This window comes from Myotis lucifugus, unplaced genomic scaffold (genome assembly GCF_000147115.1).
Source record: "Myotis lucifugus unplaced genomic scaffold, Myoluc2.0 scaffold_86, whole genome shotgun sequence".
Classification (NCBI taxonomy): Eukaryota; Metazoa; Chordata; class Mammalia; order Chiroptera; family Vespertilionidae; genus Myotis; species Myotis lucifugus.
This window is the reverse complement of record NW_005871134.1, coordinates 969881-982308: the sequence shown is the minus strand read 5'-3', so window position 1 is coordinate 982308 and position 12428 is coordinate 969881. Positions and strand designations below refer to the sequence as shown.

The window sequence follows — 12428 nt, the reverse complement described above, 5'->3', positions numbered from 1 at the left end:
TGGTGCTTATTAGCTCCTGGAAGAAATTTGGGAAATATCAATCAAGTCCAGCCCAAACATGTTTATATATTTCTATATTTGCTATTGGCTAGATGTGACCAACCTAAACATAAATCAGAAGTAGAATTCAGGTCAGAAAAGGGACAAAGAGGCTAGAATTACCTCAAATATAGTTGGAAAATCCTTTGGCAGAGAGTCTGAAGACATGGCTTCTAATCCCCACCTTTATTTACTTATTTAAAAAATATTTGTATTGATTTCAGAGAGGAAGGGAGAGGGAGAGAGAGATAGAAACATCAATGACGAGAGGAAAATCATTGATCGGCTGCCACCTGCATGCCTTCGCAGTAGGGACTGAACCCGCAACCTGGGCATGTGCCCTGACCGGGAATTGAACCGTGACCTCATGGTTCATAGGTCGACGCTCAACCACAGAGCCATGTCATGGGTGAAAGATGATTTCAAGTATCTAAAGTTCTGTCTGGGGAAGAGGCAATAATCTTTTCTGAATAGCCCTAAGAGTTGGGATTTAGGACTAATAGATGGAAGTAGTTTTTGTTTGTTTATTTACTTATTTATTTGTTCACTTGTTCTTTTATTTGTTCAACAAGTCTTTATTCATTACGTATTCTTTGCCAGGCCTGGGGTTGGGGATTGAGAAGTAAACAAGACTGGATTTTTGTTTTGGGGGTGTTCATAGTCTGGCAGGGGAGAGGAATGAAAGGGGAGGCAAATGTGTAAACAAATAATTGCCATGCAGTGTGAGGTAGACGGAACTTAATATAAGTGAGAATTCTCTAAGTGAGGTGACCAAAGATAGAATAGGCTGACTTTTGAGACTGTAGATTTATTTTATCACTGGAGGTTTTCAACCATAGGCAGGATACCTAGGCTGGAATATGGTGCAGTGAATTCAAACATTGTATTTCAAAAGCAGATTTTATGTTTTAAGTAACTTGGGCTCCTTTTGAAAGTGGAGCTCTACCACCAAGAATTCCCCAGGCACAGTGAAAGAACTGAGAAATGAAGAAAAGCTGTATGTATCAGAAAGGCCGATGAAGCCTTTTTTGGCACAGTCCTGGGCTGTGGTCATAAAAGGGAGTTACAGTCAATGAAGTTGTTGGCTGAAGAGGCAAGGAAGGGCCTGCTTAGAGTATCAGGTGGCTGCAGGGAGTATAATTTTGGAACTGGCAGTTCGCAGTGGGAAAGTATACTTGAGAACTGAGCCGGTAGAAGTTCTCTTTGGCGGTGCTGAGGGACTTGAGTTGGGGCTGGTAGGGAAAAGCAAGAGCAAAGCTGCAAAGTGCAACTGGAAGAAATGGATAAAAAGCACACCACCCAGAGAGAGTCTAGACAAGATGGTCTTTGCTTACGTGATTTATTTTGTTCAAAAAGAGAACGAAGGAGCAGTTGGTTTGCCAGAGGAAGGTCAGGATGAATTATACAAAAAGATGAAGTTCGAATTTGACCTGGAAAGATGAGTAGGAGAAATCATGGACCAGAAGCATTGGGGAGTCAGGAGGGGGTAAGAGACTATTTGGCAAATTCAGGAGAACAGAGATTTCTGAGGTATAGTTTGAATGTAAGTTGGGTCCAGGTGTGGTGGCTTAGTGTATAAGGTAGGTCGATGTTAGATTGGGAAGAACCTTAAAATTTCATCTGTATTAAGTTCCTTAATGGCAAGGCATATATTCCTGTGTAAACTTTTGATTAATTAAAAAATTTATTGAATCTACTATAAGTCAGATACTCAACTAGGTACTTTTGGATTGTAAAGGTGACAAAATAGAGCACAACCTTTGGGGAACACTTGCTTCTGGTGAAAACAATTATAATCTAGTAAAAATAAATGTAATAACCTAGAAATATATCATTGCCCTGGGTCTGGAGGAGACACCTAACTGCTTAAAGATGAGAACAGTTCCAAAGGGCACATGGAGAAAGGATTAGGGGGGGTAAGGGGAGGGAGGATGAGGGAGGGATGAATGCAGGGGATCATTTAGTTTTGCATTTATTAGAAAATGTTAAAAAGACTCCTATAGATTTTGTTTATACCATTTAAGCAATTGATATGTAAGGCAGTGGTATTCAAATCTGGCTGGTATTAAGATCACCAGTTTTTTAAATTACAGAATTTGGCCTTAGCCCAGCCATACAAAATCAAAATTTATGAGAATTAAACCATGCATTTCTATTTTCTAAAAAGCTCTGGGTAATTATTATGCTGATTTTTTTTATTAGAAACTTTAGTCTTTAAAACACTGTTGTGTTTGACTCCAAGGAGTGTACATTCTAAGTAGTCATGGTTAGAGATATAATATCCTCTGTAGCATGGAAGAATAATGAGAAACTTTATTAATTCTGGAAACATATCTATCCATTGACACTTATTTGAGGTAATAACATCTATCTTCATGAAAACTATTGCTACCATGTAATAGGAGATTTTACCTCTTTCCCCCCTTTTTTTATTCTTTATATTTTCCAGAAGCATTGGAGATTGCCAATAAAATCCAGCATCATATAGGATAGGATGGTTACTTCATTGACCATCGTATATTTAGAATAAGGTCAAATTTTAGAGGAAGGTGATAGTGCAGAGGTGATATAGGCCAGGTGTCCGCAAACTTTTCCTGTAAAGAACTAGATTGTAAATATTTTAGGTTCGTGGGCATACAGTCTCTGTTGCAACCACTCAGTCCTGCCATTGGAATGTGAAAGAAGCCATAGACCTTTGTAAATGAATGGGTGTTGCTATGTTTCAATAAAACTATTTACAAAGCCTGCAGCTTTACAGACCCTTGACAGAGTGATACAGTCCATTCCAGAGAGGGAATGTTACAAAATTAGAGATAGGCAGAAAATTCACTGTGTGGAATGCTGTTAGCAGTTTTATTTAATCTTCATGTGAATGAATAAATGGCACACAATGATTAAAGAATTTTTCTAAAGTGAATAAGTGGCACTGGGATTCATACTTAGTCCAGCTGGGCTAAATTTCTCTCTTTTAAACTACATCACCATGGTTTTCTGTGTTCTCCAATGCCTTAGATAGGGGAATGCAGAGAAAAAGCAAGAACCTTGTGAATTTTCAGCAGTGCTTGGCACAGAGTAGGCATTATATCTTTGAGTACTGTTGACTGAATATGATAGTGGTAGTCGTGGTATGCAGAGAAGGGCTTGAACAGGGCCCTGGAGGAAGGATTGTATAATTTGGATTCTTTTAAACTTTTCAACACACATTTCTCTTTGTTCAGAAATAATAAAAATGCTATGTTCTTTTTTTTCTGATTCCAGTAGCTGCTGGTGGTGGTGACAATGTCAAATAACGGCCTGGACATTCAAGATAAACCCCCAGCCCCTCCAATGAGAAACACCAGCACTATGATTGGAGCTGGTAGCAAAGATGCCGGAACCTTAAACCACGGCTCCAAACCTCTGCCTCCAAATCCAGAGGAGAAGAAAAAGAAGGACCGGTTTTACAGATCCATCCTACCTGGAGATAAAAGTACAGTATTTCACTTCTTTCTCATAATTTATATACTTAATTTTTTTTTTTTTGGTAACCTGGATAAGAGATTTGTTTTTTCCTTGACTTCATTTTCCTTTAATACCTCCTCCCACCCTATTAAATATTTCTCTTGTCTTTCTTGCCTAAAGTGGCTGGAGTCAAATGGAAAACAGACCTATTAAACTCTTACTAGTATTAATTATTCTGAGCAAAATTCTAAGAAAATAATTACGCTCTTGCCAGACTTTGGACAATCTGTACATGTTTATTTACTTAAACTGTTTATGAACTCTCAGAATGTAAGAAATATTGACATGTGTTCATTTGGGAGTGCTTTGTTTCCAGACTAGTTTTATTTGGAATGTCTTTTCTTCAGATTCTCGATTGCCTCTTCTTTATTCATATATCTTGAGCTCACACCTAGATTTGGGGATTAAATATCAGTAAGAAGGCCAAGTAGTAGCTGAGAAAAGGAAGCTTGGAAAAGGAAGCAGGACTCAGCATGAGTTCACTCTGAAAAAGTCATACCAGCTGGGCTCATTTCCTTTCTATTGACAAAACTTCTAGAAGAATAATCAGGATTTTAACAGTGTATTTGATAAAGTCACTGAAATCCTGTGGACAATAGTGAAATAGAGGTTTGGGTGTCCACATGGGTAGATGACTTTTGTTTGACACCCTCAGGCCCAAATAATTATTTAAGGGTCTGTTGCTATGAAGTAAAATTCTCAGTCATGCCTGCAGGGCTTTGTTCTTGTTGCATGCTGAAGAAATTGGCTTTCTGTCTGTAATTAGTTATCATGAGCTTCCGATTTAGGTGGACCTGGTTCAAATCCTGGATTCATCACTTACAGCTCTCTACCCTTAGGTATGTCAGTTAACTCCTTTGACTTTTAGTTTTCTATTTCTAGGAAAGAATGGTATTATCCTCTCTCTAAAATTGGGATAATATCTCACAGGGTTGTTTTGTGAAGATTCCATTCAAAGTTCCTAATACAGGACCTTCTGCACAGAAGGCACGCAAATATTAGTTCCCCTTCTCTTTACTGGTTTGTTGAAGGTGGGATGCATGGCTAGTAGATTATATGACAAAATCAGAACTGGGATTCTGAAACAGCCAAATATAACAACCACATTGATGAATTGCAGAAAATGTTTTGTGTTGCAGAAAAATATAACTGCATAACTACAGATCGGGGGCGATGGTAGATGATTGCATCATTTGCCAAATAGGGAACACAGGAAGAGAAACAAGTCAAGAGGGCTGGCAGTTGGAGAGCAGAGAAGATGACTTTAAACACCTTGCATTTGAGGTGAAAGGATAATATTAGACACTTTGCATTTGAAATGTCTTGACATAGCGATGTCTAAGAAGCAGTGGTCTTACAAATAGAAAATGCTTGGTGAATAACTGAAATGAGAACTAGTGAGGCTTTTTATTGAGTACATTGGGCTTGCATCTTTATGTGTTTACCCTTTCTGCTACTCCACCTTTACTGTGAGCTCTTTTCAGGTCTAGATAGAAGAAAGGTGGGTAAGTTGCGTAACTTGCATTTTCTGGCTAATTCATTTATATAGTAGCTACCAACTTCCTAGGTACAGGGGCTATGATGTACGTGGTGTTACCCTGCTCTGGCACCTTCTCCCACATATAGAGCCACTTTGTTTATCCCTCTATTTAGATGTGTGCTTATTTTTAATAGTGTGCTTTTATCAACCATAATTGTTATAAGATCTCTGTAAATAGGAAGGCCTTCAACCCAGCTTTCCACATGTAGTGAAGAGGGCAAGTAATTGCTGAGGAAAGGAAGAGGACTTTTAAAATTAAAAGTGTGGGCCCTACCTGGTTTGGCTCAGTGGATAGAGCATCATCAGCCTGCAGACTGAAGGGTCCCGGGTTCGATTCCAGTCAAAGGCACATGCCCAGGTTGTGGGCTTGATCCCCAGTGAGGGTGTTCAGGAGGCAGCTAATCAATGATTCTCTCTCATCATTGATGTTTCTATCTCTCTCTCTCCCTCTCCCTTCCTCTCTGAAATCAATCTAATCTAATAAAAGAGAAACATGGTAATTAGCTTACGACCGCTACCCTTTTCATTGGCTAATCAGGGCAATATGCAAATTAACTGCCAACTAAGATGGCGGTTAACCGCCAACAAAGATGGCGGTTAATTTGCATATGTAGGCACAATGCAGGGAGGTGAAAGGGAAAGCAGGAAGAAGCCCCCTGCCACTGACAGTGATCGGAAACCCAGGGGGGAGCTAAGAGCCGGGGGGCAGGGCAAAGGCGGCCCTGGGGAGGTTGTGGCCCCGCCCACTGTCACACACAGAGCCGCAGGGTGATCAAGGGGTTTGGGCTCTGCCCCCTTTCATGCTGCTCCAGGGGCCAGGAGGCCTCGCAGCTCCGCTGATCCCGGGGCGTGAGGACTCATGGCTCCGCTGATCCCGGGTTCAGGAGGCCTCGTGGCTCCGCTGATTCCGGTGCTGGGAGGCATATTACCCTTTTACTATATAGGATAGAGGCGTGGTGCACGGGTGGGGGCCGGCTGGTTTGCCCTGAAGGGTGTCCCGGATCAGGGTGGGGGTCCCACTTGGGTGCCTGACCAGCCTGGGTGAGGGGATGATGGCTGTTTGCAGCTGGCCACACCCCCTTCAGGGCGGGGGTCCCCACTGGGGTGCCTGGCCAGTCTGGGTGAGGGGCTGAGGGCCGTTTTCAGGCTGGTGGGCGACTGAAGCTCCAAACCTCTCCTTTTTGCTTTTTCTTTTTTTTTTCTTGGATTTATTTACCTTCTATGGCTGTCACTGGAACTGAGAGCCGGCTTTCTCTCTGAGGCTCGGTTCCAGCCCTGAGACCTTGGCTGCTGAAAGCAGGTATCTGGTTTGTTTGGGTTCTATAATTGAAACACTGTTTCAACTCCAGCTCTGAGGCCCGGCTGACTGAAAGCAGGTTTCTGGGGTTTTGTTTAGCTTCTATATTTGTAACAGTGTTTCTTAAACTGCAAGCTCAGAGGCCGGCAGCGGCAGGCGGGGAACGTTGGCTTCCTCTGTCACTGAAGCAAGCAAGCCTCCTGTTCGCTTCAAGCTGCCTGGCTACCAGCCGCCATCTTGGTTGGCAGTTAATTTGCATATCGCCCTGATTAGCCAATGGTAAGGGCAGCGGAGGTACGGCTAATTACCATGTTTCTCTATTATTAGATAGGATAAGGGACTTGTATAAGAAATATATCAGGAGCTATTACAACTGAACAATAAAAAGACAACTTGATTATAAAATGGGCAAAGTATCTGAATAGACATCTCTCAAAGAAGATATACAGTAAGCCCTTGAAAAGATGCTCATAATCATTAACCACTTGGGAAATGCAAATCAGAACCACAATGAGAGACTACTTCACACCCACTAGGATGACAATAATAAAGAGAGATAATAACAAGTGTTGGCAAGGACCTGGAGAAATTGAAACCCTCATACACTGCTGGTTGGAATGTAAAATAGTATAGTCAACGGTGGAAAAGTATGTCAGTTTCTCAAAATGTTAAACATACTAGTAGAGTTAGTTACCACATAACACAGAAATGAAAACATGCCCACACAAAAACTAGTACATGAATGTTTGCACTAGCATTATTCATAATAGCCAAAAGTAGAAACAATGCAAATATCCATTAACTGATGAATGAATGGATAAATAAAAAGTAGTGTATCCATACAAAGAAATATTATTTGGTAACAAAGAGAAATGAAGTTCTGACCCATGCTACAACATGGGTGAACCTTGAGAACAATGTTAATGAAAGAAAGCAGTCACAAAAGACTACATATTATATAATTCTTTTTATATGAAATGTTCAGAATGGGCACATCCATAGACAAAAAGTAGATGAATTGTTGTCAAGGGCTGTGGGGGAGGCAGATAGAATTGGGGAATTTTGGCTAAGTGGGTTTTCTTTTGGGGGTGATGAAAATGTTCTGAAATTGATTGTGGGGATGTTCACCAGGCTCTGTGAATATACAAAAAGCCACTGAATTGTACACTATATAGGTGAATTATATGTTATATGAATTATATCGCAATAAAACTCTTAAAAAAAAGATTTCTGCTTATAGCAGCAGATGGAAGCATAACCTTCAGACATCATTTGGAACTAAAGGGATGATCTTAGATACTGAATAGGGAAGTGGGGGTCTGGATATCTAGGTTATAGTCTTGGTTCTCCCATAAATTGGCTGCCTGATTTGGGTTAATTATTTCTCTGTAGATCGCAATGTCTTAAGCTAAAACATTAGAATCAATCCAGTGGATAAATATAGTCTCTCATACCTTTGAAATCCTATCCTCCTATATAGTAAAAGCTTAATATGCTAAGTGTCTGGTCATCCCGTTGGCCATTCAACCAATCAAAGCGTAATATGCTGATATGCTAAGGCTGCTCAACCGCTCGCTATGATGTGCACTGACCACCAGGGGGCAGACAGTTGACTGACCAGTCGCTATGACGTGCACTGACCACCAGGGGGCAGATGCTCCAACTGGTAAGTTAGCTTACTGCTGGGGTCTGGCCGATGGGGACTGAGTGAGACAGACTGGACATGCCCTGGAGCCCTCCTGGGGTCCCTCCCTGGCTGGCCAACCTCCTGTGTCCCTCCCTGGCCCCGATCGTGCACTAGTGGGGTCCCTTGGCCTGGCATGCACCTTCTCACAATCCTGGACCCCTTGTGGGGATGTCGGAGAGCCGGTTTCAGCCCAATCCCACAGGCCAGGCCAAGGGATCCCACTGGTGCACTAATTCGTGCAATGGGCCTCTAGTAATTAGATAAATGAGATATTATAAAGGTGAAGTTGGATCAGGTTGTCTATGTAGGTGAAAACAATCTAGGCCAGTGGTCGGCAAACTGCGGCTCACGAGCCACATGTGGCTCTTTGGCCCCTTGAGTGTGGCTCTTCCACAAAATATGTACAGTGCGATTGAAACTTCGTGGCCCATGCGCAGAAGTCGGTATTTTGTGGAAGAGCGACACTCAAGGGGCCAAAGAGCCGCATATGGCTCGCGAGCTGCAGTTTGCCGACCACTGATCTAGGCCAAAGAGCTATAGCTCCAGTGGTACTTCTGGAAATCCTTACTGAGTAACCTTAGGCCAAATCTGGTCTGAGAACAAATCTCTTACCTTAAGGTTAAAGCTGCATCTCTATAAATTCAAAGTATAGAGTTATAAGAAGTTGTTATGAAATGATCTAGTAACTTCTCTTTCATTCTCTAGTTATAGATTTTCCATACATGCCCTGAGCTCATAGGTTTAAGGTCCTAGATGGCTATGATTCATGTGTACATCAAAATGGCATTTTTCAAAAAGTGGTTTTTACCTTTTGTTTGGAGCTTTTATTCAGCTTGATTTTGTGCTCAGTTGATATTGCCATTCAACCAATCAGCATTGTTGACCTACTGCTTTGTGCTTAACCTAGTCCCAGCAGGATTCACATCGTCGCAGTCTTTAAAGTGGTGTGCCCTTTGTAAAATATTTGAAAATTTATACCAGCTGCATAGAGAAATGGTCTAGAACTGGACTTAGATCACCTCGATTGAGTCCTACTGTGGTTGGCAGTTAGACAGACATGAGCAGACCAAAGACGCTGGGCCAGATACAGAAGATCACCTGGGTTCAAAGCCCTGGGTGCCTAGCAAGGAGAAAAACTGGGAAAACAAGGACCTCACCCGCTGGGTAACCTTTTCTCCTCTAGCACATTGCTGGTCAGGTGGTTTAGACCCCCTAACCTTTCACATCGATGGTCATGTGGTTGGGGCCCTCGCTGACCTTGCCTCCCCTGGCATGTTGCTAGTAATGCCCGTTAGACCCCCTTAGACAGGGAATGAACAAGGGGGTCAAAGAATAGCCCAGGACAATGAATTTTTGACCCACATCAAATATGTCTAGGCCTCAGCTGTGTTTCAGTGCTTGGCCCAGAAAAGCAACAAAACCAGACAAGCTATACTATGGCTGATATCAGGACCAGCTGCATTGACTAGTGACCCCCTCCCTGGAGCTGACCAATCAGTGGACACACCTGGAAAGCTAATGAAATTCTGTTGAGATATTGAGACCCCCCTCTGGGGCTCTCCCTAAAATCTCCATCCTTAACAGTCTTCAGAGGAGGGCCAGTGAGCTCTCCCTGGAGTTGGCGCACACCTTTCCCCTTCCCCTTTTCTTCCCTCCCTGGCGGGTTAGCTTTACCTTTCTCTTTCCTAAGCTCCAAGGACCCTTCCTTTGCCTCTGTAACTTGTTTCCTAAGCCCATTTCTCCTACGGCTCACTCCTTTTACCTCTGTGACATTCTAAATAAACTTTTTCTTACAGTTTCAGTCGTGGTTCTGAATTCTTTCTTAGCCAGAACTCAAATACCGAAGTTGCTGAACCGAGGTCCGGTCTGGCTCCACTGGTCTGACACCTGGTGTCATTCTTGCCGCAGGCACTACCTCTGATATTTACTGTGACCACCCCCCCCCCTTACCTATTTATTTTAATCCCAGTGTTCTTATCTGTAACATGGTAATAATTATAATTTCCACCCACCCTATAACATTAGTAGGCTTTTCTCATTTGAAGTAGTGGGTGTAAAAGCATTTTCTAAACTATAAAACACTGTACAAATACGAAGTGTTTGTGTGTATGTTTTACTAAAAACCTTATTTCTTATTTTATCTGATACCCACAGCAACTCATTTTCTGTTGGGGAGGCTGAGGAAAGTAAATTGTTCAAGGTCTCACAGCTGGGAAGTGGCAGGGTTGAGTGCGGAACTAAGTCTTCCTAAGTATGTGTTACATCCTAGCATAACATCTCTGTCAGTTGTTCTCAACCCAGATGACACATCTGAGTCACTCATGATGCTTTTAAAAAATACAGATGCTTGGGTTTCAGCCAGACGTTGGACCCAGAATTTCCAGAGGGGTCCTTTTGGGTCTCTAAGAAGACTTGGGGGATAAGAAAGGAGAGTTCTCTGTGGGCTGTGGTGGTGCCTGGGATGGGAGTCGGCAGTGGGGATATGTCTGTGGGCATTACCTAATGCTGACCTCCAGCGTGGCTTCAGTGTGTGCCTGGGGGAACGCGTAAATGATGGGAAGAAGCTGTCACTCAGGGCCTGTAATAGGTGGTGCTGAGCTGCAGAATTCCGTGTGGGAGAGCCTGGTTCCTGTGGTCAGGGCCTGGAGCCTTTGGTTTATTCTAAGAAGTCCTGCAGCTTTTCGTTTGGAATCTTTTTCTGGCTGCATTTTCACAACCAAAGTGGAATTATCTGAGCTTGGGAAGCATTTAGCAAAGTTAATTTTAAAACTGGACTACGTCAGTGTTTACCTCTCCAAGTTTGGAGTGCTTTACTGCCTTGAGTTCAGATTAGCTCCGCTGAACCAATGAGAGGTGCTTCTTAAAAATAAATCTTTTAAAAATATAAATAAGGCCAGTGCCTTGTGCTGAAAATGGATGGCTGTACAACAACATGGGACTTGAAATTGTCAGCCTCATGTGTCAGCGAGCTGAGTGGACTAGGCCACCGGTAGGGTTAAAATTAGGATGTGTGAGGTTGTATGCTTGTTTCTCCACTTTATGTCCTCAAGCCAGTGATCTCTAGTTACAGGAAATCAGGATGATTCTGCTTTCTATTCAGCCAGTTTTCTGTTAATGAGTGGGATAGGAAATGTGACTCTAGCACTCTTCCCTTCTCTTAAGCATCTTAAAACAACAAATACTATTTGTTATCTCAGTTTTTGAGGGTCAGGAATCCAGCTGGGAAGTTCTGACCCAGGTATCTCATGAGGTTACCATAGATATGTCTCGGATACTTTATGTTAAAGATAACTCAACTTACAAAGGTAACTTTAGTGATCCTCAAAATAACAATAACCATAATAAAAAAGTAGTTTATAACAGTCACAACAATAGCATAGGTACTATTTTCATTTGGGCCATGATTTTTGTCCTCAAGAAGTTTACATCTTAGGTTAGGAGGTAAGTCTTAAAAAACCCCAAAGAATCATTCTAGATAGGAAATAACTAAATGCTGACTCAGTGTCTTGGGAATTCACAGAGGGAGGAAAGGTCAGGAAATCCATTGGGAAGAAGTGGGACTTGAACCAGTCTTTAAAAGATGGCTGAATGTTTGAAGGGAGAATGAGAGGAAGAGGTACTGTATATGAAGGTACTATGGAAGGTACTGCATATGAAACAGAGCCACCTTCAGCATTACCCTGTGTGTTTATGTGTTAAAGGACTTCATTTCCCTGGGGCTCTGTTCTTGTAGACTGCTCATCCGCTGAGCCATTCTCTGTTTGTGACTTCTTTACCAAAATTCATTTTGCACTTGCCATTCCAAGCCTATGATGATATATTAACATAATATAAATAATATGTAAAAATATAGTGATATATAAATATAAATAAAATATAAAAATAACAGTTATTCTTAACACACTTTTTTTTTTAATATTTTTTTATTTTTCGCTTAAAGTATTACAAAGGGTATTACATAAGTGTCCTTTTTTTTCCCCCCCGCCCTTGACAAACCCCTACCCTCCCTTACCCCCCAGTGTCTTATGTCCATTAGTTATGCTTATATGCATGCATACAAGTCCTTCGGTTGATCTCTTACTCCCCTCCCTCCTGCCCCCCAACTCTCTCTGGCCTTCCCACTGCAGTTTGGCAATCAGTTTGAGGCAGCTCTGCCTCTGTATCTATTATTGTTCAAAAGTTTGTAATGGTCTTTATTATCCATGAATGAGTGAGATCATGTGGTATTTTTCCTTCATTGACTGGCTTGTTTCACTTAGCATAATGCTCTCCAGTTCCATCCATGATGTTGCAAATGGTAGAGTTCTTCTTTTTACAGCAGCATAGTATTCCATCGTGTAGATGTACCACAGTTTCTAATCCAT

The 12428-nt window shown here is 42.0% G+C and overlaps 1 protein-coding gene across 4 annotated transcripts in view; it reads left to right on the top strand.

Annotated features, from left to right (window-relative positions):
* PAK1 (p21 (RAC1) activated kinase 1) overlaps positions 1 to 12428 on the top strand; it is a 75808-nt gene that overhangs the window by 12919 nt on the left and 50461 nt on the right. For 3 of the 4 annotated variants that reach the window (XM_023755902.1, XM_006091055.3, XM_023755901.1), the window contains exon 2: positions 3298 to 3508. In XM_023755902.1, coding sequence (XP_023611670.1) covers positions 3319 to 3508 — 190 coding nt within the window. In that variant the 5' untranslated portion in view covers positions 3298 to 3318. The remainder of the gene's footprint in view (positions 1 to 3297; positions 3509 to 12428) is intronic. The other variant, XM_014457868.2, reaches the window with a different exon arrangement.